Raw genomic sequence first — 27,964 nt, 5'->3', positions numbered from 1 at the left:
TACGCAGTTTGGACCTCTCGCTCGCCGTAGTTGTCAGAGCGGAGCGGACTCTCTCTCTCTCTCTCTCCTCGGGACAAATGACAGAAGATGTTTGTGTCGGTGTGGCAGTGACAGCAGCATTAAGGCGTCTTTCAACATGTCTCTGAATGGAGGGGGAAGCAGAGGATTTTATTTTAACACCGTCTTGTCTCTGGCTCGCTCTCTGGCAGCTCACCAGCACGCGCCCATAGAAAAGGTAACTTAACGTTTTCTACGTATGGATGCTAACGACGAGCTAACACCTGTCAAACTGTCTGTGACACCGAGGCCCGTCTGTAACTTCGATTACCTGTCGGTGAGGTCTGTGGTATCAGCTTAAAAACACGGCAAACATGTCCGCCAGCCTGTCAGTGTATGATTTAAGTTGTCATTTTGAGATTTAATGGCGTCTTCAAAGGTAGCTCAGCTAACGTCGGCTAGCGTTAGCTGTTTTGAACCTGGAGTTAATCTTCCTTTAGGTTAACGCTAAAGACCTGAGTCGTAAAAGCAAGGAAAGCTGCCAACACGTCACAAATATGTATGATTTTCCTTTTGATATCGGCTAATATTCTTTTCACTACAGCTCATTCTGGGCTGTCATTCATACAGGAGGGTCAGAGTCAGCTGCAGCTGTGGATGTTTCTGTTATTTATCACAGAAACACAAGTTGGACAACACAGATATTCACAAAGTTTTATTTTGTAAAACACCTAGAAACTATAAAGTCATTACTAAATGGCAAAGAAAAGCTGTCCACATATGCCTGTGCCATCCATTAACTCTTCCCAAATTATATTTTTACATGCATATTTACATTACATTTACATGCACATGTAAAGCTAAAATGCTTATGATGGGTCATGTGTTGTGGAGCAATGATAAGCAGAGAAACATTAGTCAAACTGCTATTACATAAATGACCATTACATAAATAATGTAGAGGTTTGTTGTTGTTGTTGTTGTTGTTGTTGTTACAACTTTGTCTGTTGGATTTTCAAGGAAATCAGCATTTGCAGACTAAATGCACTAGTAAATATACCACATCAAAAACAAGAAACAAAGGCAGTTACGTTCTTACTTATATTCTCAAGTTGTAATGTGGGTGAGGAAACCCCAAATAATGCAGCAGAAGAGTCTGGTTTGAATCGGACTGTGTGCCACATTTTTTCCTGAGAGTGAAATAAAGAAAGAAGACCGCAGTAAGAGATGGACAACACCAAAACATGTGTACATGATTTGCAGAAGCAGAAGAGGTGTGTACCCTTTTGAGAGCCACTTCCTATAGTTCATCAGATATTTCCTCCCTCACTTCTTCTTCCTGTAAATATTTAATGAGGTGGTGTGTAAAGAACAGATTTGTCTGTGGATTATTATCAGGGTATCTTTCAGAGTGAAGTGGGGGTGAGAAAACTGTCACCAGAAAGCACACACATGTAGTTATGAACATTTATTTTCAGTTGGAGCTTTTAGGATGCTCAGTGAGAAACTAAACTTTGAGCTCATATATGCATTTTTATTTTTTTAGCCACATTTCCAGAGGCTTTAAAATACTTGTTGAGGAGTTATCTGAAGTAGAGCAATGATTAGATGAGCAACAGAAAATCCATCAGTCAGGTATTTTGGCAATCATGCCAACATTTCAGTATACTTCCAGGCTTTTTAATGTGAATATTTTCTGCTTTTCTTTGTCTCACATTATAGTAAATAGAGTATTTTTGTGGTTTTGGAGTCTTGGATGGACAAAACAAGACATCCCATGAGGTTACCTTGGGCTTTAGTTGTAAAATATTTCATAAACCAAACAATTAATTGATTAATCACTAAAACAATCAGTAGATTGATTGATAACAAAAGTAATCATCGGTTGCAGCCCTAATGAGGTGATTGATTTAAGGTTGAGGGCACTTTTAAATACAAGTGTGAGTGTTACTGGCAGTCGATAAAACTGCTACACACTGCATTTTAGTTCACTGTTCAGTATTGTCCAATATTTCCAGTCCAGTCCAGTTCCTTCAGTTGTAGTGAACAGGAACAGTCTTTACTTCAGAGAAGCACTGAGCTCCATAAATTCAGGTCCTGTCTACAAACACTGAATCATATTTCATAGTTACATGGAGTGGATCAATGTATCTGTAAACTAACTGCAGCATTTTTCGAGCGACAGTAAGGTTGTCGATGCGTCTGGCAGAAGTAATCAATAGTAAATGAGCTCAGGCTGAATCACAGAGCAGGAAAAACATGCAGCTGCCCGAAGGCCCCAAAAGTCCCAACTTCACTGTGTAACTGTTGATTTGCAACGCTAGTGAGTCAAAATCTAGTTTGAACAGCTTTAATATTTTTGTTTATATGGTGCTCACATTCTTCGATTTTGAAAAAATATCCAATTGTGATCATTTTGACTGATATTGCAATTGTTATATGATATGATTGAACAGGAACCACAAACTGGTTAAACTGGCCGTGACAGGGAGGACGTATAAGCTCCACCTTCCCTTTTAGATTTAAGTAGTCAAGTCATGACAGACTTCATCTTTCATCTTGCAAAACATGTTAGATGGATATATAATTCAGAGGTAAATCAGTGTTAAAGGTTTGTGAAGCTGAAACTGCTGAAAGTTGTTGGAATAATGCTGTTGACTGCTGTGCTCCTCACTCAGGAGGTGAGGATTTGTGGTCAGGGATTAAAACAGGCCACAAGGCAGCTTCTGAAATACTTAAGAGGAGCAGGCAGAGTTTGAAGTGATTAGACAAAATACCCACTGAGGTTCAAAATGGGGAAATGTGAACCATGACCTAAAAAGGAAGTTTATCCTGTGATGAAAGAGCTGTGGTAGAAATAATAAACTGAGCAGTCAGCCCACTGTATTATTGTGTAAGTGGACTGTGTCAGTGTTTTTCTGCCTTTTTAATGTATGTGTAAGGTTTTTTTTGAAACTTACTCATTAAGAAGAACACTTTGAAGGGATAGTTCAGGATTTTTGATGGGGTTTATGAGGTGCTTATACATAGTCAGTGTATTACCTAAAGTAGATGGCGGTTGACACGCCTCCAGTTTGGAGAAGCAGCAGGAATGCAATGTACAGCTGTGGACAGAATGATGAAATGTATTTTAGGCACCTGAAAAAAGAATATCAGTTTAAGTGTACATTATATTTAGAAGATATTCACCACTTTACCTTGCTGTTCGACAGCCTTTTAAGATGAGAGACCGGCAACATGTAAGCCAAGTATCACTCTCTCTATCTGTTAGTTTGTTTGTGCTACTATACAGTTTTGGCAAATCCAAACTAATCTTTCAAAATTACAAAGTCACACAATAACACAAACAAGCTAACAGACTGAGGCAGCAGTGGACCAGCAGCTCCTGTGCTCTGCTAGGTGAAATTACTGTTTTTGTCAGTGGAGTCTGGTGGATTTGAGAGTGCAGTGTTTGGCTTATATGACAGCGGATTTCCAGTGGAAAATGAACCAATCTTTCAATGTTTCTTTCATAACAATTTTAATAGTTTTTCTTTTCAGTCAAAATGATTTTTTTTTTAGTTCTAGATCTATGACTGTTTGCTCAGTTTAGTCTCCAGATGTCTGAGCCAGAACCTCAGCGGTCTGTTTCAGCACATCGGACTTAGTGTTCATAGCCTCCTTTCAGTGGGTTACAGAACAGCTTTTGGTACTCAGGAACATATTGTTGTATTTTATTAGGTTAAAAATCAGTTTGTGTGATGGAAGTATCCTATTGGTTCAGCTCCAGCAATTTAATTAAAATGTGTTTCCATAAGCCCAGTCTTTTCTGGCTCACTAAAGGGCTTAACTTCTGTCCAAGCACAGCAGGTTGAGCTTTGGAATGCAACCAGCTGAAAACCCAAATCCATTTTTTTTGCATTTTATCACTGTTATGGCACTGACAAATGTAACATAATTGAGATGATATTTAGCTTTTCAAATCCAGTGTTAATATTTTCTGTGGCAGATGTGACCCCTCATCCTTCAACAGCATGATCATTTTAAAAGATCTTCTACATTAAGTAATGGATAAGACATGTAGGAACTTGTGATCTCACTCTCTGTTTTTAAATGGTGTTTAATCCCTCTCAGAGTTCACGTCTGGCCCTTTAGCATTAGGCTAATTAATGCCAGAGGCAGGTTTGGCTCGATTCCCAAAGCACATTCAGGCCGACCAAATCATTATCGCTAATGGAACCAGAAATGAACGATGTGTCTGCTTTAGCCCTGTGGGCAGGTGAATTCTGCACTCTAAAAAGATTGTATTATGCTTCCAGTTGATCTTAATCAAAACAGCATCAGATGTGATCCATTTGAGCCGTGCATTGTCCTCTCACAGGTCCAAAAGCTACAATGCATGTGTCCCGTGGACTTCAGAGGAGTCTTCCAGCTGGATGAGAGGAGGAGAGACGCTGTCATTGCACTGGGCATCTTTCTAGTAGAGTCAAATCTACAGGTAAACAATGTCCCTACTTACCTCTGCTTTTCATCATGCTTTTGTGCTGACAGTGAGTTCACAGGATGGTGTTATAGCAGCTGTAACCCTGTCTATAAATACATGCTGTGAAATACTTGTGTTGCAGCATAAAGATGCTATCGTCCCTTACCTGCTTGGGCTGCTTAAAGGGCTTCCTAAAGTTCAGTGGATTGAAGAAAGCTCAGAACGCAAAGGAAGAGGTGACTACACCTGTCATTCTTTCATTATGTTTGTAACAATGTTAAATATGTCATAAAATATTCATTATAATTGTATGTTATTCAGTGAGATTTAAATATGGACGCCACTGTACTGGAATATAATTCTGGAGGCTGTTTTTTGTCTTTCAGAAACCCTTCCTGTTGCAGAGAACTTCAGCTTTTCTCTTGTAACGCTACTGTCAGACGTTGCTCAGCGTGATGAGACCTTACGAGGACAGGTGTGTGTTTGTGTGTGCATTTGCGGCTGCTGATATTGTTCCTCCTCTCAATACTGGCTGTGAAAAGACTGATTCCACAAAGGATTCCAGTGTAAGAGATGGAGGACAGTCTCTGCAGATCTGTACAATAAAATAAAAAGATTTAGCTGAAGCTAATAAGAGACCTCCATGGTTTAAGTTAGACAAATTAGACAGACATCTGTCAAAGGTACAGGTCTGTGTTGTCACGCTTGTTGACAGTGAAAGAGAAACATGACAGGGCTGTTCAGTCATGGCAAAAATCATAATCATGATTATTTTGGTCCATATTGCAATCAATTATTTAACATAATTGCTCTTTAGTCAGTGTACATACTAGCATTGACCTGAAATTATGTGACATGATCCTTTAAATGTTAACCTTGTTGATGTGGATGGTTGAACTGAAGCATGTGATGATGTGATGTCTTTGTCAGATCCTGGAGGCGATCATGGACATCATGCAGGTCCTGCAAGACATCTGCAAGAATCCAGAGTCTCATGATAAAGGTACCAACATAACACACCTCACACTTCCTTTCATTTCATAAATATGTTTTTCTTTATATTAAATAGGGTCTTATTCCAGTATTCGATTTGAAATTATAATCCTCATTTTTGCACATTTCTTTAGCGTTATCGGACATTTTTAGAGACACTGTGAGGAAATAAATTACCTTGTGTAACTCGTCGTGTGACTCTTTCACAGATTACCTGTGCAGGTACACTGTGCCCACCCTGCTCGGTGTTGCCCGAGCATTTGGCCGATACAGCAACACTGATGAGCCGTTACTGTCCAAACTGTTCCCTCGACCGGTTGCTCCTGTGCTGCCTACTGGCGACGAAAGCGATGCAGTGCACCGACGGTCCTTCAATGACTTCCGCTCCATCCTGCCGAGCTCTTTGCTCACGGTGTGTCAGGGAGACACTCTGAGACGTAAAGGCTCCTCTCTGTCCAGTGTGTCACAACAGGTACAAATGGTTTGGAGAAGTTAAAGAAGCGATATGAAAGAATTCTTGATTAAGTTTCATAATATTTGTTGTTGCGTCAAAGATGTCCAGTGTCAGTCCAACATCACAGAGGTGGTTTTCTCTGGAGCTGACCCTGTCATAACCACCACCCATGCCTCTGGAGCTGCATGCTGACTGATGCCTGAGCTCCCTCTTTCTCTTTTCCCACTTCACACCTCTCTTGTGCTCGCCAAGTCTTTGGCGTCCCTGGAAACTCACTCCAGATAAGCTTCATCTTAGGCGCAACACGGCACAGTTCAGTGTGATAAAACTGGTAATGGAAACGCAAATTAGCACGGCATGGTTTGACTCTGCGCAGCCAAAAGTGTCAATAGTAATAGGATCACAAGATGGATGGCTAACTGAGCTAACTAGCTAACAGCAGCTACAGTTAGCAGCCACCTTTTGGTGATATTTTGCCCCCTATTTAAGCGATGGCCAATTCTTACATACAGCTCCATTTAAAAAAAGACAGATCCAACTTTGCAAAACATTCACATACACGTGTGTGTACCTGTGTTTCTGTGTTTTCAGGCCAGTCCAGAGAGAGCCTGTCTGACCCCCAGCTCACCTGCTGATCCCTCTGCACACTACTTTGAAGGTTGGTACCCGAGCAGAGGCAGCTGGGCCTGCCGGGCTGTCAGGAAACATCAGTGACTCGCTGAGGAACATGCTTCAAATAATTGTGCTTTCCCCTCTTCAGGTTCATACCTGCCTGATGGCAGCGCAGTGGACCCTGACTACTACTTCTCCACCATCAGCTCCAGCTTCTCTGTCTCCCCTCTGTTCACTGGAAGCAGCACTGGAGAGTTTCATGTCCCTCTGGACATGCTGAGACAGCTCCTCCACATGGTTAGCAGCCTCCGCAGCAGAACAGATGCATTTGATTAAGGGAATTTCATGTAGAAATATTAAAAATTCATTCACTTGTTTCTCTCAAATAGGTTGAACAGTTTGTCTCTGAGTCGTTTTTAAAGTCACTGGATGATTCCTTGGCAGAACTTCTAGAGGTATGACTCTTAATTACTGCAGACGCTTGTTGATTTTCTTTTTAAACATGACTGGTCCATTGATACATTTATTCTACTTTCTTAACAGTCGAGTCCTGGTCTTCATCTCTACTACAAAACCTTCAGTGATCCTCTGTATGTCGCCATATTTAAAATGCTGAGAGACACCTTGTACAATTTAAAAGGTAAATAATCCAGTTGTCCCCTCTTTCTTCAAATTATTCTGAAATTCAGTCCAATTTTTCCTTCAAAATCGGACAGTAACAATGTATTTCCCGTGTTCCCCAGACCTTCAGACAGACTTTGTGAAGGAGGTCCATGACTTTGTGCTGGAGCAGTTCAGCAGCAGCCAGTCGGAGCTGCAGAGGATCCTGCACGACGTCGAGTACCTCCAGAGTGAACTGAGCCCGCTCAAACTGCGCTGTCAGGCCAACGCTGCCTGCGTGGACCTCATGGTGTGGGCGGTGACTGAAGAGCAGGGTGAGAAATCGCTTCATTCAAACAGGATGTGATTTGCCTTAGAGGTCGATCTCCGCAACATTTCTCTATTCGTCTTTTCACCAGGAGCTGAAAACCTTTGCACCAAACTATCAGAGAAGCTGCAGTCCAAGACGTCCAGTAAAGTCATCATCGCTCACATGCCCCTCCTCATCTGCTGCTTACAGGTAACAGTCAACTGCTTTCAGTTTCTTCTCTTCATGTCTTCATGAGTTTGGATAGCACGTTGATGAGGAGGGATAATTTGTTGAATGGGCCAAAACTTTGTTTTTCCAATTACTGGGTGTGACTATTAAGTAACAAGTCAGAAGCATTTTGTGTGTTTTTTAATTTATTTATATGTTAAGTTAGGATGAGGCTAAACTTGATCTTGCAAACACCTTTTTGTTTTCATTAAACCTGAATGGAATGCAGCCATTATTGTTAATTTGTACAAAGAAATCCATACCTGTGTTTGTGTCCTCAGGGTTTGGGTCGTCTGTGTGAGCGTTTTCCTGTGGTGGCTCACTCTGTCACCATGTCTCTGAGAGACTTCTTGGTGGTTCCCTCTCCTGTTTTGGTGAAGCTGTATAAATACCACAGCCAGTACACTCCAGGTAACAACACTCTGCAGCTGAGCAACATTCAACAGCTAAATTATCTCCAGTTCAATGTTTTCTCACCAAATCCTAATGTATTTTTTAAGGAGGTGGAGAGATAAAGATCCATGTGACCAACGAACATTCCCAGTCAACTCTCAGCACCCATTCGAGCAAAAAGAGCCAGCCGTCCATGTATGAACAGCTGCGGGACATCTCCATAGATAACATCTGCAGGTGAGTTCACACACATGTGCACATGTGCAGCACACACACACTAATATCAACGTGACCTTTATTTTCTTTACTTTCTGTCCTCAGGTGCCTGAAAGCTGGACTGACGATGGATAATGTGATTGTAGAAGCTTTTCTCGCCAGTCTGTCGAACCGTCTCTACATCTATCAGGAAAATGATAAGTGAGTCAAGCATCATATTATACTGACTGTGATATTTCTGAGTGTATTTCTTTACATGTGTTCACTTCTCTTGTCCAGGGACGCTCACTTGATCCCAGACCACACCATCAGGGCTCTGGGTCACATCGCCGTGGCCTTACGGGACACGCCCAGAGTGATGGAGCCCATCCTGCAGATCCTCCAGCAGAAGTTCTGTCAGCCGCCCTCCCAGCTCGATGTCCTCATCATAGACCAGCTGGGCTGCATGGTCATCACAGGCAATGTAAGTATTAACATCTCTACTTTGTCTGTGGTTTGGAACAGTTTGTTTCAGCTCATGTTAACTCTGGTGTTAGACCATCTCTGACGCTATTTTCTTTTTTCACCTCAGCAATACATCTACCAGGAGGTGTGGAATTTGTTCCAGCAGATCAGTGTTAAAGCCAGCTCCATGGTTTACTCCACCAAAGACTACAAAGACCACGGATACAGGTGACCAACATCTTCAATGGTAACTTAAATATTTTTCAACCTGGGGAACTTTTGCCCGTGTTTTGTGTCAAGGTGACTAATGAAGAGAACATTCTTTATAAATTAATAATATAATAAAACTCCATTTTGGCACTAAAAAACAATGTTTTCCCTTTCTACTGTTCCAACAATCACCAACTCTGGTTTATTCAAAAGAAACCCTCAATTCACAAATTAATAGCCACAGTACTTTTACATGTGATGGTTTGTTTCAACCAAACAACCAGAGTTGGTTGTTGGAACAGTGAGAAGATGAACTAAGATGGTTTTGTTTTTTTTTTGTTTCTGTTGAGTGTTAATGAGTGTTTTATGATTTTAAAGCGACCGTTTCAGTAAATGGAGTCTGGTGGCTTTCGCGAGGGCACTCTGCAGTTTCAGCCTGTTTGACGGCTGACAGCTACAGAGGTCTCACTCAATACTGAACCAGTTTCAAAGGTTGTTATCCTCATTAGTCACTTAGACATAAAAACAAGGGAAACAGGGTCCAGGTTGAAAAATACTGAAGTTACCTCTTTATGAAGTACATGAAAAATGAAGCATAAAGTGGGAGAATATGCTTCTTCTCATGTAGTCGGGTGTTATTCAGAGATCGTTGTAAGAGTCTCGTAAATTAATGTTCCTTGTTCTGTGTGCAGACACTGTTCCCTGGCTGTGATAAATGCTCTGGGTAATATCGCAGCCAACCTTCAGGCGGAGCAGATGGTCGATGAGCTGCTGGTCAACCTGCTGGAGCTTTTTGTTCAGCTGGGCTTGGAGGGGAAGAGAGCCAGCGAGAGAGCCTCGGACAAAGGCCCGGCGCTGAAGGTATGACTCACACATGTGCAAAGACGGAAGCACCAAGAGCACAGTGTTGGCAAAAAATAATGCAAGCTAGTCCAGAAAAAAAGTTGGCTCATCCTGTCCTGCAGCTTCAGCTGGTAATGCAATCCAAGCAAGCGTACATCACAGCTATAATATCTTGTAAAATATCTATAGATACATTTATCAGTTTCTTCTGCCATGATAACTTTTCAGGGCTGTAAAACCTTCCTTGTATTTCATCCTCTCATTTCTAACCATATTTTGATTAATCAGAAGATACAGAGAGCACAGGTTAGGCTCTGACGTTGCCTAGATTCTCAAACTGTGGTACGTGTACTGCTCATGGAGAGCCTAATATTTTCTGAGGTGGTACACGATGCAAAACCTTTGAGAACTGCTGGTCTATAGGGTTCAGTATGCTTAAAATGCTTTATGGACTCATGTGAAGACAAAAAGTGCTTAAATCTGCTCTGAATCAATGAGAACTCAGGGTCTTTTGTGTGTCTTTGTAGTCTTGCTGCAATAAATTGTGAAACTGAGAACAAAGAACAATGATGCACACTTTTGGACAGTCTCCCCTGGAAGGCACACATTGTTTCCATTGTGTTGCACTTGGTTGTGTAAAAAATAAAAAAGGAGAGCTTGAGAAAAAAGTTTGAATCTGGCCAATCACTGGTTTTCAGAATATTTATTTTAAGTTACCAAAATTGGCAGTTGCAGCCCCCCAATTCTGAGGTTAGACAGTTGTGAATGAGAGGATTTAAGATGCTGTTCAATAATTCAACAAACACTTTTTTTGAATAATCCTAATATTAAACTCTACACTCCTCGTTTTTCTCTCCAGGCATCAAGCAGCGCTGGAAACCTCGGTGTCCTGATTCCAGTCATCGCAGTGGTGAGTCATAATTTGGGGTTTTTCAAAGGACAGTTTTATCTACTAGCATCCAAAACACATGATGATGCCCTAACAATTATTTTTAATGATGGGTTAGATTTACTGCACCATAATTAATACACAGACCCACAGCATTCTCTCTCTTCTTCTTCTGTTGTCAGCTGACTAAGAGGTTGCCACCAATTAAAGAAGCGAAGCCACGTCTGCAGAAGCTCTTCAGGGACTTTTGGCTTTATTCTGTCGTCATGGGATTTGCTGTGGAGGGCTCAGGTCGGTTCAGTTATACGTCTTTATTTCTGTCTTCACTGCATGACGTGTTCATCAACAAAATTAGTTAATGGATGAATTATTATTATTATTATTGTTAATGGATTTGCAATTAATTTTCATGCAGCAGCATCATGAGTTGTTTCTGTTGAATCTTCAGGTCTGTGGCCAGAGGAATGGTATGAGGGAGTTTGTGAGATTGCGACCAAATCACCGCTGCTGACGTTCCCCAGCGGGGAACCTTTACGCTCAGAGCTGCAGTACAACTCTGCACTGAAGAACGACACCGTCACTCCGGTATGAGAGCAGCACAGTCACACACATGCACATGTATGTTCACGTATTAAAATGTACCTTAGTTTATGGTTCGATGTTTGTATTTCAGGCGGAGCTGAATGATCTGCGCAGCACCATCATCAACCTGCTGGATCCTCCTCCTGAGGTCGCTGCTCTCATCAACAAACTGGACTTTGCCATGTCCACTTATCTGCTGTCTGTTTACAGATTAGAATACATGAGGTATTTTACATATTTATAGTGTAAATATTGGCTTAAGTGCTTGACCATGTTTAGTAGTCATGATTATATAATTTTTTCAATGATCTGTTTTTTAATTTCTGTTAGGATGCTGCGTTCTCTGGACTCTGACCGCTTTCAGGTCATGTTCCGTTACTTTGAAGACAGAGCAATACAGAAGGATAAATCTGGTAAGCAGAAGAAAAGAAGAACTTTCTAAGAACATGTGCCATAACTTGTTTATTATATGAATTAATATTTAAAATATTCCCACAGGCATGATGCAGTGTGTGATCGCTGTCAGCGACAAAGTTTTTGAGGTTTTCCTGCAAATGATGGCTGAAAAAGTAAGTGAGGTGTTTCCACTCTTGTGTGTGTGTGTGTGTGTGTGTGCACTTGTGTAGCATATTTTGATTTCTTTATTATTGAACAGTGGGAGATATTTACTCAGGATCTGAGGCCCTTTTTAGGCACTAAACACTTAAAATGCTTTTGTCCTTTTTTTACAAAAGGTTTGCACTATAGTTTTGCGTTAGTAACATGGAAGAAACGCAGTTAAAAATTGTTTTAAAGTTGTTTCTGTCTAGGAGTGTAGAAGGAGTTGGGAATGAAAACACAAGTAGCTGCTGCTCTGTCTTTATTACTGCTGACTGATCAATGCAGCAGAGGAAACTGTCTAAAAACAAACATCTGGGAAAACCAGTTGTAAAATCTGTGGCACTGTTTGTCTCTATTGCTGCAAGTTAAAACAGGCCTTAAAGTTACAGTTGCTCTTCATTCTGCGCCACACAGAAGAGCAACACTTCATGTATTTTCCTGACCTTCACTGGATCACAACAGGGTCACTGCAGAGAGCTGCCAGCTTTATATATCACATACTCTTGAATATACTGTGTCTTCTTTTCAACAATAATTTCAACAGTAGAAAAGCATTTTTGTTAACACTACATTTCTTTTCAGGCCTCTGTAGATCTTATTTAGCTGAACTTTTTGTAAATCAGATAAACTGCAGCTCACTTCCATCTGCAATCTTTGTAAATAAGCTGCTAAAATGAAAAAAATCTGTGAAAAAGTGAAGCAAATAAATTGGTTTGAGTACTTTCTTTTAGCATAAAAAGACAAAATTCTCTGATTTCAGCTTCTTAAATGTGAATATCTTGTTTGTTTTTTTAAATAAACTGGTGATTAATCAACTAGCTGCAGCCCTTTTTTTGCTAAAGACAGAATTTGAGAAACCTGTGGAGTCCTAATCCAACCTAAATTCCAACCTAATCTGAATAAAATGTTATATTTTTAGCCAAAAACCAAAGCCCACGAGGAGGAGCTGGAACGTCACGCTCAGTTCCTGTTGGTCAACTTCAACCACATCCACAAGAGGATCCGCAGAGTGGCCGACAAATACCTGTCAGGACTGGCTGAGACGTGAGAGCGCACTGAAACACATTTAGTCAGAATAAACACTGCACTGACTCTTTAATGAACAGTTAAAAATCCAGGTTCATATTCAGCTGAGTCAACAGTATTTTCTCTGTCCTCAGTTTCCCCCACTTGTTGTGGAGTGGACGTGTGCTGAGGACGATGCTGGACATCCTGCAGACACTGTCCCTCTCTCTCAGTGCTGTGAGTGATGGAAAACATTTGAAACTATTGATCAGTTTTCAGTCTGTCTTTATACTTAATGGATCTGTATACCATGAGATTAATAGTGATGTTTGTTCTGTATCACAGGACATTCATAAAGACCAACCTTATTATGACATCCCAGACACTCCGTACAGGATCACTGTCCCAGATACATATGAAGCCAGAGAGGTAACGTTGTTTTATTCATTAGTTTAATTAGTCATTCCCCACCACTGTACAATATCTTTGTTAATTCAACATTAATGTTTTATTCGTCTAAAATGATCAGAATTCGAGAAAAGTGTTTGTTTTAAACATTTCACACATACAAGACTTATCATTTTGTTTTTCTTTTTTTTTAACATTTATGTGGAGTCACAGTAATTTAAATTATATAAACAAGAGGAAATATAAAAATAGGAACAATGTAAAGCAGAGAAAATATTACGAGAAGGAACAATATAAATGAGGATATAAGACTGATAGTAATAATATATACACTATAAACAAGGAACAGATTGCTGTTTTTGTCTTCTTTGTCCACTGCACTGGTGAAGAATAAAGTCATTTGAATTGAATTTATTTTGAATTGTATCTTTAATTTTAGAGCATAGTGAAGGACTTTGCTGCTCGTTGTGGGGAGATCCTTAAAGAGGCTATGAAGTGGGCGCCATCTGTGACCAAATCACATCTCCAGGTAACATTTATTCTAAAAATGGCGTGCTATAAAACTTAAACCCCCCTCATATAATAAATGAAATAAATGTCTTAAACATGTTTTTACTCACTGAACTTCATGTGGTCTTTTTCAGGAGTATCTGAACAAACATCAGAACTGGGTGTCGGGTCTCTCCCAGCACACGGGCCTGGCCATGGCCACAGAGAGCATCCTGCACTTCGCTGGTTACAACAGACAGAGCACCACACTCGGGGTAGGTCACAAACTGACTGTTCATATGCAAATTCTTGTCAATAGTTTCATTTGTTTGAGATGATGCTGTCAGATCATTGGTTTATGTCAGGAACTAAAGTGGCTTTAAAATTTGAAATTTAGTCTGATATTTACTGGATGGAAGTGGAGGCGAACATCTCTTGTGCTCTTAATGGTCATTAATTAAAGCTTCAACAGCAACATAATTGAGGAAATACATTAGTGATGCAGCCAGTGAGAGAACAAAAAAACACCTTCATGTCATCTCTTTACACACAACCAGCTGCCAAATAACACAAACATCGTGTCCTGTCATTAGGAACATTTACAGAATGGACACCTGCAGCATGTCTGAGTGACAAAGAGACACCACTCTAAACAGAAAAGCAGTGTTACGTAATTCATGTCTGAAAAAGACTCAATAAAGTACTCTGTATGTGACACTTTACATTCTTTCTACATAACAGATTACAGTTCACATGATTTTATTAATATACTTTCACCTGTAGTCCACTCAGCTGACGGAGCGTCCCGCCTGTGTGAAGAAGGACTACTCCAACTTCATGGCCTCCCTCAACCTCAGGAACAGATACGCTGGAGAGGTAAAGTCACCAAACCTTACCAGTTATTATGGCCCCTGTCCACAGAATCCTGCTCTCTCTTATCACCTACATCACAGCCAATTTCACAATTTAGTTGTTTGTATTTATTTTATTTTTCTTGTAAATATATGTGATTTGATTGTGGTTGATAAATGCAACCTGTTAACCCAAACTGCTCAGGTGAAAAAATTATTATTTAATGATCATGACATTGTTGGTAAACATACATTTATATTAAGGGTGCATTCATGTGCTGTTGAAATAATAGGAAAAATGGTTTTCAGACTGAAAAAATTCACATGAATGCAGCCTCAAGTCAGAACAACATCTCAGAAAGTCAGAGAAGTAAATGTTTGGTCGATAACTTTTTATTAGTCACATATTGCATATCAAGTTTTTGTTCTCATGTAGCTGTACAACAGCTGTACTATCTGACTGGTTGTCCTGACATTTAATTTGAGTGATCACAGAGAAAGTTAGAAGTTGAAGTACAGTCACAGAGCATGTTTTACCACGTCTAAATGAGCTGCAAACATGTATTCTTTAAGCTTAAACTGCATTAAATACATGGCAGCTGAGGATCAGGTGCTTCATTTCTGAAACTTCTCTGTGTCACATTTTAAACCTTGTTGGAGCGGTAATAATAACTGAGCTAGCAGCGGGACATAAACACTGTTGTTTATCCTGCACGTCTCCTGCTCATATCTTTTCTCTTTTGTCTGTAGGTTTCGGGTATGATCCACTTCGCGCAGGCAGTTCGAGGACAGTCCGATCTGGGCCGGTTGATGATCAAACAGATGGGAGAGGCTTTAGACTCGGCGCAGCCTGAGGCCTTCACTGAGGCCATGTTCAAACTGGCCGCCCTGCTCATCAGCAGCAAAGGTTCAACTTTTTCTCTGCACACAAGTTACAGTATTTTGCACCAAATTCAGAGCTCTGTTTTCTCTGGATTCATCATCTGACTTGTCTTTTTTTTTCTTGACTGGACTCTAGACTGCGACCCTCAGCTGCTGCACCACCTCTGCTGGTCTCCTCTCAAGATGTTTACGGCTCATGGCATGGAGACGGCTATCGCCTGCTGGGAGTGGCTGCTGGCAGCTCGTGTTGGAGTGGAAGTACCGGTACACAGACATATTCTGTTACTTCCACTTGTGTCCTTGTGAGTGTGTTTGTTTTGTTCTCATACTGTCAGACTCCTCTTCGTTTGCGTAGTTCATGCGGGAGATGGCGGGAGCGTGGCAGATGACCGTGGAGCTGAAGATGGGCTTGTTCTCAGACGCTCAGGTGGAGGCTGATCCTCTGGCTGCATCAGAGGAGAGTCAGCCTACTCCCTGCCCTCCAGATGTTACCCCTCACCACATCTGGATTGAGGTTAGACAAAAGACACTCTGCTTGGGTTATTACTGCATTTTCTCATCAGTCTTATTGCCTCTTATGTCTGCCTCTTGTCCTCTAGTTTCTAGTCCAGAGATTTGAGATTGCCAAGTATTCTAGCGCAGATCAGGTGGAGATCTTTGGCAGTTTGTTACAACGCTCGCTGTCCCTCAACGTCGGAGGGGCTAAGAGTAGCCTCAACCGCCACGTAGCGGCCATCGGACCTCGTTTCAGGTAAAAGAACACACACACAAAGCTTCAAAATAATGTATGTTATGTTTTATGATCTTCCTGTCATTTCATGCCTGTTTTCTCTTTTGGGGATCTTCACAATAAGATTCTTTTTTTTTAAGGAAACTGGTTTAAGGATGCAGATGTGTTTATAGTGACCATATTTCTCTGTGCTTCAGGCTGCTGACTCTGGGTCTGGCTCTGCTCCACTCTGACGTTCTCACCAATGCAACTGTAAGAAATGTGCTCCGAGAGAAGATCTATTCTACAGCCTTCGATTACTTCAGGTAATAAAAACACAATAAAACACAAAGGTCAGAACTAGTGGTGCAACAAACATGTTCAGTCCAAACCCTAGAGGAACAAGTGAGAAAAATTAGTAGTGCTGCTAGTTAGCAAGTGTTAGCATGCTTCCACACCAAACTGAGATGGTGAACTAAGATGACTAAGGTGACTAAGATGGTAAAAACTTCTCAGCCTGTGCTCTGAGTACCTCTAACCCCTTATGTGTTATAAAAAGCTGTGAAACATAGAAATGACCCACATGTGGATGTTAGAATTTATCATGAAGCTGTAAAGTACAGCCTCACAGAGCCTCTGAAAATATCTGAATTGTCCAAAGGTACATTACAGTAATAAAAAATATTTTAAAAAAGACATTGCTAACTAACTCAACTATTGATAATCAAAGTCTTCATTGTCTGTCTCTTCAGCGTGGCTCCAAAGTTTCCCACCCAAGGCGACAAGCATCTCCGCGAGGACATCAGCATCATGATCCGGTTCTACGCCAGCATCCTGTCTGACAAGAAGTACCTGGCAGCGTGCCACTTGGTCCCACCTGGTGAGCTTGGTACTACCCCAGCCCCGAGCACGCTCTCTGCCGGGATATTTGGATCGCTTATCGTGTCCAGCACTTCTCCGATATCTATCTTAAGTAAGCCTAAAGCGGTGGAGCTCGGACTGCACTGCAGCAGGGGCATGTTTTTTTCACGCGTGTCAAATTTGACGCTGTTTGTCCTCACAATGCTGCTGATAGATCCCGGTATCTATCTGTATTACAATCCTAGATTTTTCTGTTTTTATAGCTTCTTTTTTCCTCAACATTTTCCTCTTGGTACCTATTATTTCCTTGCTGTTACACTTTCACCTTTTCTCTTGTTTTTTCTCCTACAAAACAATTCCAGAAAAGTTGGGATGCTGTGTAAAACGTAAATAAAAAAAAGAACGGAATGATGTGTTAATCCTTTTCAAACTTTATTCAGCTGAGTGCAAATCATTTTCAAATCATTGCATTTTGTTTTTATCTACGTTTTACACAGCGCCCAACTCTTTGGGAGTTGAAGTTTGTACTTTTCAGTCTCTTAATCCTCATATTTTTCAGTCAATCTGTTTGTTATCTGAGCAGCTGTGAGGAAAAAGCGCAAATTTGTCAGTCGCGTTAAAGATGCATGATTCTTCATCATGTCAGCCCACCCGTCTGCCCCTCTCCTCAACCAACTTGGCATCAAAAAGAAGAAACTACAAATTAAAAAAAATTTTTTTCTTCCACCCCAGAAATTCCTCTCCTCTTCATCCCCGACGACCCCGAGAACAGACATGGTCTCATTCTCATTCGCATCGAGTCGCTTCAGGTAGACGAGTCCTCTAACCGCTGATCCTGGATGAGATTAATCCAACTCCTCCAGCCCCCCCCCGCGCATTAACAAGTCAAAATAATATCTGACCCAGTATCAGTGGTTCAAGGCAGTTCCTACCTGCATATAAATCCCGCTGGATTTCCCTGCTTTCAAATGCATGACCATCACAACAGCAGAGGACTAATGATGCAGCTCATCTCGCTCTTCAGAAACTCCCTCATCATCGATCATGTTATGGATGTATTTCTCTGTGACACTGACTCAAGACTGTGTGAAATTCATGAGACAAAATGTACATGTTGAAGTGGATAATAAAGTTAATAAAGTTTGTGTATGTGCTCGTATCTCGGCCGTACTGACTCTGTTTGTATGTAAACAGACAATCAGGACCCGTCCTTGAACAGTCTGTCGGTGATGAACGCTGCCGACCTCAGGAGCAACATTGACTCCAGCTCTCGCTCCCAGCAGAGCGGTCAGGGATGGATCAACACCTACCCGCTGTCCAGCGGCATGTCCACCGCATCCAAGAAGTCAGGTAGTGAGTACCGCTCACATTCAGCACATGAACAGTCTCAAAGCAGAGAAAAGAGGCATTTCACCGGGCACTGGCTGATGTGAACTGTGTGATGTTGGACCAGAACCTGTGCTGTACCTGATTACAGTCCACAAAAACATAAATACAGAAAAGAACACAGTGTGAGGTGAAAGACGTTTAACTGATACAGCTGTTTGACTGCTTGTCCCTCCTCTCCTCTTAGGCACGTCCAAGAAGAGCAACAGAGGGACGCAGCTTCACAAATACTACATGAAACGCAGGACTCTGTTGCTGGCCTTACTGGTGAGAGCTCAGAATGAGTTGTCATCTTCTGGTTTTAATCCCACTGCTCATTACCAGCCACTTTTCATGCCCCCTTTCCTTCTTTTCCAGGCCAGTGAGATCGAGCGCTTGACGACGTGGTACAACCCACTGTCCACTCAGGAGCTGGCCATCGCCACGGAGCAGTCAGTGGAAACCAGCATCGCCAACTGGAGGTCCAAATACATCAGCCTGACTGAGAAACAGTGGAAGGATAACGTCAACCTGGCCTGGGGTATCGCACCCTACCTGGCTATGCAGTTACCAACAAGGTAGGCACTCTGTTTAATACCATTAAAGTAACAGCTGTTTCAAACCTACACCCCTTACATTTTTTCAAGGACAGCAGAAACAATTGCTGCCCCCATTCTGCTCAGCAGGAAGCAGGCAATTTTTCTGTCCCAGTATGAAGGGTCACCCTACTTACCCACTTAGTTTTAGAATCAAAAGCTGGGAGACTGTCCTCGGTCTCTATTGAGCAAAGGGTTTAGAGGTTGACTTATGAGTCTAGTAAACAGTGAACAGAGTGCAGAATCCACCTCCTGTCGAGCTGCTGTTTCATCAGCTTCTGTGCTCCACGCTGTGAATCACCACATGGTTTTAAAAGTGAGTAGATCACCGGAGAGTCCCACATTAAACTGTCCAACTTCACAGCAGAAATAACATCCAGCCTCGTACAACATGGTTTTACTCTCTATAGCTAATTTCCCACTTCATGACATTCATGTCAATGAATTGTTATATAACTCACCTGTTTAAATTACATTAAGGCTTAAAGTTATGCATATTTAAGGGAGTAGCTGCTCTGAGGGACGGGTGGGTGTTGTCACAGATGGTTAGCGACTTCATTCGGCCACTTCAGCTCCTCCACACTCCACCTCTTTGCCCATTTTTGGATAATACGAGAGTTAAGCGGGGGCCGACACTGCCAAGATGGTGACCGGCAGAGTCACCACAGTGAGCTTCAAAACGGCTCTTTAGAAACCTTTTATATAATTTCTGAACAGAACCAGGAAGCTACGGTTGTACTTAGACTGTAGTTTTTGCCAACTTGTGACCTCAGTGGCTGCTGTTCAGTTAAAGTTATAGTCTTGTTTTGAAGTGAACATTGAGGGAGAAACTTCCAGCCACTGAAAACCTCCTACGTGTTTCAGGTTGGAGATCATTTACTTCATTATTTTAACTCCTTTGTTTCCAGGTTTAAAAATGACGCCATCGTTGCTGAAGTGACCCGGCTGGTGAGGCTGGACCCCGGAGCTGTCAGTGACGTACCTGAAGCCGTCAAGGTGAGATCAGTTACTCCGACGAAGCTCAGCCAACGGACGTTTGTTCTTACGTTTGCGAATGATTTTTAATATTTTATTTCACTGTTTTATGTCCCAGTTCCTGGTGACGTGGCACACTATTGATGCTGACTCTCCTGAGCTGAGCCACATCCTGTGTTGGGCTCCTGCAGACCCGCCCACTGGTCTGTCCTACTTCAGCAGCATGTACCCTCCTCATCCTCTCACTGCTCAGTACGGGGTCAAGGTGCTACGCTCCTTTCCTCCGGTAAGCCACACACTCATCAGTTTTTGCATCACTTTGGAGGCTTTTTTCCCCTCTAAAAGGCAGGAGAGAACTATAACTTATCTCTTAACTTTAATCTGTTTTTCTTTCTCTTGTTAGGACGCCATCTTGTTCTACATTCCACAGATCGTTCAAGCTCTCCGTTACGACAAGGTAAACATGATTTAACATGAGTACATACTGTGATTCTAGATGACATGTGAGATCAGGACCAGGATCAGTAACCAGTCAAGATGAGGATCAGTAAAGTAAACTAAAGCTTAAACTTACTTGTCGCCTGTTTTCACAGTGTTTTACTTGTCATTTATGAAGCAGTAGTGATGAACTCTGACTCTCTGTCCTGGTCAGATGGGTTACGTGAGAGAGTACATCCTGTGGGCGGCCCAGAAGTCTCAGCTTCTCGCTCACCAGTTCATCTGGAACATGAAGACCAACATCTTCATGGATGAGGAGGGACACCACAAAGATCGTGAGTAGAGAGACTTCAAATTAAAGTGAGCGAGTGCAGCAGGGACATTACAGAGACATTCACTGCCACTAGATGTCACACTAGAACACTAAAAATGGCAGCTGTGTTGCAAGTCATTTTTTCACATGTAGTCCTCTTTAAACAAAGATTCAGAACAGAGAGTTCTCTTCCTGGTCCTCTTCAGCTCTGATGTGGCCTCAGTCCTCTTTATGTTCACACTATATATAGCAGATAATACTGATGAATTCCAGTTCATTTTGAGACCTGAAAGAGATCAAGTGTGAAAAGTGTGAGAAGAAACAACAGAGTTCAAAAGCTGTAATAAAAACTCAAATGTAGCTTAGACAGACACGCAGGCCTGCAGAGTGGCAACAGAAGGAATGTCGAGTGCAGAAAATAGACGGAGAACTAAACGTGTGAGAACAATGCAGTCAAAAAAAAAAACTCACTGCATGCTGTGGATTTTCCTTCCATGACACTAAATGCAGTAAAAATCTCATGTCAGCTGTAAAGATCACCAAACACTCAGACCAACTCCGCAGTTGGTGGAGGAAATGCAAAATACGGAGGATCAGATTGTCTATTTTCTTTAGTTTTTGGTATGAAGAGAGAACAGATGAGGTTTGGGACATTACAGCACACTGACTGACAGGAAAAAAAAGAGTTCATAAAGAATAACAATCCCATTTTTCCTCATAATTCATCCCTCGTTTCCTTTTGAAGTCAAAGAGTGAAAGTCTTCGTGCTCCAAAGAACAGAAGTGGTGTGATGTTTCTTCTGGAGTCATAATTTTGTAACTTTTTTTGTTGTGGCCATAAAATCTTTAAAAAAGTTATGTCACTTTACTGAGAACTTTAGGAATATTTCCATGATACAAAAAGGTGAAAGAGAAATCAGATTTTTGGTCCTGAATCTCTGAGACTTAATGCAGAACTCATTTACAAAAGAGCTTCACAAATGGACAACACTAAAAACAAATATGTGCACGGTCTGCTGAAACCGATCCTCTGTTCTCACTGGTCGGGACAAATGAAGGAACAGATCAGGTTTTTGCAGCAGGAATTTCCTCAAAAACACTTTTTCTACTTTAAAATGTTTCCCAATAATCAAATGAAAGAATAAACAAATTTTGAACTGTTATATTGATTCTAAACAGCTCTGTGTTTAGAGTCAGACTTCATTTATGGTATGAAGAGTGAAGCATGTATGTCCAGGATGTTATGTTTTTTAAAATCATGAGAAAACTTTTGATGAAACACCAGATTCATTAAATCTTCTCCAGCTGTTCTTTGTACAGCGTCACTCAGGTTGAAGCATTTTATGTATTAAACACAACAAACTCTGTTTCTCTGAATAGAGATTTTAGTTTATTTGTCGTTATTAAAATGTAAAATTGCAGTCTGATGCACGAGTTACTCATTCAGTCATTTCCTGTGTTAATTAGTCATTAATATACATGAAGTTTATGAAATTGTCTAATTTAGTGTCGTATTTGTCTTATTTCTGGTTTCTCTGTGTTATGTGATATCTTTTCCTGTTAATGTGTAATTATATTTTCTGCCTAATGGGAAAACCCTGATCAGATTAATTATATTCATTAAATCAAACGAAGCTGTATGTAATCACATTAATTCATGCCTCGTTGACTTGTGCAGCTGACATCGGGGAGCTGTTGGAGCAGATGGTTGAGGAGATCACAGGTTCTCTGTCGGGTCCGGCCAAAGATTTCTACCAGAGAGAGTTTGACTTCTTCAACAAGATCACCAACGTGTCCGCCATTCTCAAGTAAATTCACTCTGCAAACAAGGAAATGTTTTAGTGTCATTTAAAACCTGATACATCTTTATTTTTCATGCACAGTTTTAAAACCTGATTTATTTTGTATTTTACAGGCCGGTTCCGAAGGGAGAGGAGAGAAAGAGGGCGTGTCTCAAAGCTCTGTCGGACATCAAAGTCCAGCCAGGTAACACGCTGCTCCACTGTAGGTCTGGACCCATAATTAAAAACTACAAACAGACCTACTGTAACTCTGCTGCAGTGAAAACATGAGTGTTTTTTTCTTTCCTCAAAACAATCCAGAAATATTTAGAGACAGAAAGACGGAAAAAGCGAGAAAAACAAAGACAATGTATGTGAACAAAAAAGGCAAACATCGAAGCTAATATTTTATTTATATTTAAGATGTTGCATGTTTTCCTGAGCTTTGGTTCGGACAGTATTGACTATCATATCAAAATAAGCTCCTTGATTTACCTAAATAAATAATATTATATAATCTATAATATATAATAAATATTACATTCCACCCCTGGTTATAATCTCTGTTTTTTTTAAATCTGGTGTTGAAGTGAGAATATGTGAATGTTTGTCACTTTAAAACAAAAAATAAGATTCTCTAAACGCAGCCTGTTTTGTCTCTTGGTGTTTTTTAGGTTGTTATCTACCAAGTAACCCTGAAGCCATCGTGCTGGACATCGACTACAAGTCTGGGACGCCCATGCAGAGGTAACGACAGGTTTTAATTCATACTTCTTCTCAGGACACGTATCTGTCCACGTATCGTCTGATTGGACGGTTTTCTCTGCTGTCACAGTGCTGCCAAGGCGCCTTATCTGGCCAAGTTTAAGGTGAAGCGCTGTGGGGTGAGTGAACTGGAGAAGGAGGGTCTCCGCTGTCCCGCAGACTCTCTGGAAGACGGAGACGAGAATCCAGACGGATCACGCAGGGTTTGCTGGCAGGCGGCCATCTTTAAAGTGGGAGACGACTGTAGACAGGTATCACTTCTCTTTACCACTGGGAATGTCCCTTTACTATTTCTTTCCTTTTCTTTTCTTACTCATTTTTTTGTATTATACTATTTTAGACTAATGTCCATTTACTGGAACATTTCAGTGGAGGAAACTCTCTGATTTCTCTTGTGACCGTCCTCATGTGTCTCTCTGTCTTCAGGACATGCTCGCTCTGCAGATCATTGGACTTTTTAAGAATATTTTCCAGCTGGTCGGCCTGGATCTGTTCGTCTTTCCCTACAGAGTGGTGGCCACTGCACCAGGGGTAAAACTTCACGTCCCATTAAACCCAGTATTCTCTCATCTACACCTCGTCTACAGTTTACTGTGATGCTTTTCACAGCCTGCATCTTATTTTGGTAGTTTTGACCATCATTTCCTGATAGTTACAGTTATATTTTACTCAACAATTTAATTATTGAGGTATAGAAACACAACATTACTACATACAGGTTAACTTGAGGTGAGACGAGTCTGGCTTATCACAGTCTGAATAAATGTATTTTTATAAGTGAAAACATGTTTGAACCTCAGAATCTCTGCATTACACTGGATATCAGCAATGAAAAGTTTTTGTAATAATGTTCGTTTTCTTGTTTACTTTCATTTCAATAAAGTGATTTGGAGACGTAGGACTTCTTTAAAACTGCATGTAATTTCATCCCCATATCCCAACAGTTACTCTGGTAAATGTGTGATAGTTGATGGGAACGAGGCTCTAACTGAGAATTTCATTTTCATTATTAAGTGTTTATTAAGTGATCCTCTTCTTCCTCAGTGTGGAGTGATCGAGTGCATCCCAGACTGTAAATCCAGAGACCAACTTGGCAGACAGACGGACTTCGGGATGTACGATTACTTCCGTAATCAGTACGGAGATGAATCCACCCTCGCCTTCCAGAAGGTGAGACAGTTTTAAGTTTTTGTCACCATGTTATTCACTATTAGTGATTATCTGTCAGATTTCAAAGTGAGGATCAACTGTCAACCCTGTCTTATAAAGTCCTCTTGATTGTAAAGAAACTGGTGAGATGAAACCCCCTTTTTTTTTACTGCGGACCTGAAGAAGACAGCAAAGTCAAGTGCACATCGACTATAGACATACACATATATATAAAATACAAGAATGCAACAATAATGTAACAATATAAAAATGATTTCCTGTCAGAAACTTTCAAGGCTACAGTGACATCAAACTCATGTTGACATAACACTTAAGCAGCTTCCTCAAATAAAAAAGACGCTGCTGCGTCGGTGTTCCTGACAAAAGTACAATTATTGTCTATTACAGCGTCCAGACACTTTTCTCAGACAATTTCTTCATGACAGATTTTTCACCTCTTGGCCATTAATCACAGAGCTGTTTTGGATTTTGTGAGCTGTCTCTGACGTCTGCTCCTTCCCACAGGCTCGGTATAACTTCATCCGCAGCATGGCCGCCTACAGCCTCCTGCTGTTCCTGCTGCAGATCAAAGACAGACACAACGGCAACATCATGCTGGACAGCAAGGGACACCTCATCCACATAGGTACAGTGGTATATATATGGAGACAGTCTCACTGTTTAGCTGTCTGGAGAATTTTTTGAAAAGATGATTGTTTGTGTTTTTTTATTCAGACTTTGGCTTCATGTTTGAGAGCTCTCCTGGAGGTAACCTGGGCTGGGAGCCGGACATCAAGCTGACGGACGAGATGGTGATGATCATGGGGGGCAAGATGGAGGCCACGCCTTTCAAATGGTTCATGGAGATGTGTGTCAGAGGATATCTGGCTGTACGGTAAGAAACTGCAAACGTAAAGGTCAGCAGTAGGTGTGTAGAGACAAAAAAGAAAGCCATGGTGGTTTAGTATTTCTGCCCAGGATTGTTTATCCTCCATGATGTAGAAAAGAGCAGGAAGATGTGAAGTTTTAAGTCAAAGGGAACAACAGAGAATTTTTGTATTGTGTTTTAACTTTGTAACGTTGTGTAACTTTTCTTTTTATCTGAACATGAAGACCGTACATGGACGCAGTGGTTTCTCTGGTGACCCTCATGCTGGACACTGGACTGCCGTGTTTCAGAGGACAAACTATTAAACTGCTCAAGTGAGTTCAACAGTAGGACGAGTGTGTGTGTGTGTGTGTGTGTGTGTAATGTGTAGAAATAATTGGTTACTGATTAATGTTGTAAATATGACCAGTATAAAGTGAACATGATTATAGCAAACAGACCATTTTCTGCACAAATTCAACTTCTCTTCTGTTTTGTAGTTAAAGTTTTGTGTGTTTAAGGTTTTTTTGTTTGTTTGTTTGTTTGTTTTGTGGTATTTTGTCCTATTAGACAGTCAGTAATGAAGACGGACAGAAAACGATTATCTAGTATAGTTATGCGTCTTAACCACTCAGCTACTCAGCTAATGAAATAGAGGGAAACGTGAATAAAAGAAAAGTTTTTCCCCATTCTTCTCTTTTCTAGTACGTCCAGATTTTTAGCGCAGTGCACTTGTAGCCAAAGCTTAATTCATTGATAATATTATTGATCTCTGAGAAAAAACAATACTCAAAAATATATGAAAGGTTTCACTCAAAATGCAAATGCAAAGAATCATCAGCCATTTCTGCAGCTCCTCTCAGCTCTACTGAGGGTTTTAGTGTCTACACTGTATTTATGTGACAGCTTTACTTACTAGTTACTTTTCAGATTATGATTTAAGACAGACGAGGTTCAATACGCTTCAAAAATGATAAATTATTCCTCCTTGCCAGCATTACATTCATTGTAATCTTATAGTAATAATCATATGTTGTTTGTTTGTTTGTTTGATCAGAGGTCGGTTTAATCCTCAAATGAGTGAGAAAGAAGCGGCAGCCTTCATCATCAAAGTCATCCAAAGCTGTTTCCTCAGCAGCAGGTGAGAAAAACCTCACATGATGTTCACGTGATTCAAACACCAACACGATAAGAGCTGCTGTAACTCTGACGTGCTGTTTCTCAACAGGAGCAAAACCTACGACATGCTGCAGTATTACCAGAACCAGATCCCTTACTGAAGATCTTCTACCGGACCTCCACTGTACGTCCAACACTAACAACAAACAACAACAAAAAAAACGACTACACAAGCAATGCAAACCTTCTGCAGGATGATTTCAATAAGGTGGAGGTGCTCCTGAGAGAGAGAGAGAGAGAGAGAGAGCGGGAGAGAGACAGAGAGAGAGAGAGAGAGAGAGAAAGAGAGAGAGAGAGAGAGAGAGAGAGAGCGAGAGAGCGGGAGAGAGAGAGAACAACATGGCACTTTGATCCAGTTGTATTCAGTGATACTGTAAGTTGTCTGGTTTTATAACGCACATCTGAGTTTTTAAGTAGTTCTTTATTTAACTTGAGACTAAAGAACGAGAAACTTTTACCAAAAGAGGTATTCGACTCACCCTTTAAGTATTTTCTTCTTGATGCTGTTATTTGTTACTCAGTAAAAACACCAACTAAACTGTCACACTAGAGGAGGACGGCCATAAAGGGAGCCATATTTACAGTGTTTGTCGAAGCAGCTGTTCTCATCGTGTTTCTATGCTGTTAATCCACTTTTATGCACTTTATAGATCACAGTATTCACTGGCTTCACCTGCCTACGATCAAGACTTTAAACAGAGATTATACGTCATTAACGAGAGATTAAACTGATCAATAAAATCACAGTGTTTTTGATTTAGTAGAACTCAAGCCGGCGTCATTAGATAGATCAACAATCAATGCAGGAATCAATCAGCATTAATCAAACAGTAGACTGTAGATGGTATTTAGAGAATCAAACATAATTATGCTGTAGTATTTACTGTATAATATTTGCTGTAGAATCACATCAGGATCACGGGTGTTTTTCTGTGATTCATGTGGAACTTGTAGAGTTAAATGTGAAGAATATAATATTTATCAGAAGATTTTAAAAACTTTTAACTGTGCTACATTAATGCTTATCATAAAAGACGATCACGTCGCACATCTTCTCCTCACATTTTAGCTCAAACTGGTTATTTAGACGCATTTGTTCCACTACAGGAACTCAACGAGCCGTTGAACCTGAACTTTTTGAGAATCTGCGAGGCTTTGCTGCTGGGTTCTGCTTTTTGTTTCCGCTGTGTTTGACAAACCAGATAGTTTTGGGTTTACCTGTAAGGTGTGTTTATGTGGCACTGATACAGCCCCAGTTTGTGCCTCTCGGGTCTCACCTTCACAGGGTTTTTACAGATCCTTGAAAGTTTGGAAAACTCTTAATTTTAACAGTTATTTTTGGGTTAGGTTAGGAATCTGGTGCTTGATCTACACAGTCGCTCATATAAACCAAAAGCTTGATTAGTCCTTTAGAATCTAACAAACATTAAATAATCAGCTGATTTAAAAAAAGGACATACATTGTTTGCTGCGTGGATAAAGAAATTTGCACTTGAAT

At 40.9% G+C, this 27,964-nt stretch overlaps 1 protein-coding gene across 2 annotated transcripts; it reads left to right on the top strand.

The window, feature by feature from the left end:
* The first annotated feature begins 32 nt into the window (after positions 1-32).
* Positions 33-26,748, top strand: pi4kaa (phosphatidylinositol 4-kinase, catalytic, alpha a). 2 transcript variants are annotated; one of them, XM_084745722.1, is made up of 54 exons: positions 33-235; positions 4,358-4,474; positions 4,602-4,695; positions 4,846-4,934; positions 5,390-5,462; positions 5,662-5,924; positions 6,498-6,564; positions 6,667-6,815; positions 6,908-6,973; positions 7,062-7,158; positions 7,262-7,453; positions 7,538-7,638; positions 7,938-8,067; positions 8,157-8,286; positions 8,371-8,466; positions 8,545-8,728; positions 8,837-8,937; positions 9,612-9,780; positions 10,622-10,672; positions 10,834-10,942; positions 11,100-11,236; positions 11,325-11,458; positions 11,564-11,646; positions 11,732-11,802; positions 12,753-12,877; positions 12,994-13,075; positions 13,184-13,267; positions 13,686-13,775; positions 13,891-14,010; positions 14,519-14,611; positions 15,337-15,493; positions 15,605-15,732; positions 15,824-15,982; positions 16,068-16,219; positions 16,396-16,503; positions 16,930-17,057; positions 18,233-18,388; positions 18,612-18,691; positions 18,782-18,981; positions 19,908-19,995; positions 20,093-20,260; positions 20,378-20,431; positions 20,627-20,747; positions 22,403-22,532; positions 22,640-22,710; positions 23,180-23,252; positions 23,341-23,521; positions 23,697-23,801; positions 24,315-24,440; positions 24,945-25,065; positions 25,155-25,314; positions 25,533-25,622; positions 26,345-26,428; positions 26,516-26,748. In XM_084745722.1, the coding sequence occupies exons 1-54, from the start codon at positions 137-139 to the stop codon at positions 26,565-26,567; spliced, it is 6,288 nt and encodes a 2,095-aa protein (XP_084601848.1). In that variant the 5' UTR covers positions 33-136; the 3' UTR covers positions 26,568-26,748. The 2 variants fall into 2 exon arrangements, with proteins under 2 accessions (XP_084601848.1, XP_084601847.1); XM_084745721.1 differs by having other exon boundaries at positions 16,930-17,150.
* Positions 26,749-27,964: the final 1,216 nt, after the last annotated feature.

Source organism: Lutjanus erythropterus, chromosome 20 (assembly GCF_056507025.1).
Source record: "Lutjanus erythropterus isolate fLutEry1 chromosome 20, fLutEry1.hap2, whole genome shotgun sequence".
NCBI classification, from domain to species: Eukaryota; Metazoa; Chordata; class Actinopteri; order Lutjaniformes; family Lutjanidae; genus Lutjanus; species Lutjanus erythropterus.
This window is presented reverse-complemented; position numbering and strand designations above follow the sequence as displayed.

Bases quoted from the DNA above. Each gene is read 5' to 3' on its own strand.
- pi4kaa (XM_084745721.1), top strand. From the start codon at position 137: ATGTCTCTGAATGGAGGGGGAAGCAGAGGATTTTATTTTAACACCGTC. The intron at 6,565-6,666 runs GTTGGTACCCGA...TCCCCTCTTCAG, and splicing joins CTCTGCACACTACTTTGAAG to GTTCATACCTGCCTGATGGC. The intron at 9,781-10,621 runs GTATGACTCACA...TTTTCTCTCCAG, and splicing joins ACAAAGGCCCGGCGCTGAAG to GCATCAAGCAGCGCTGGAAA.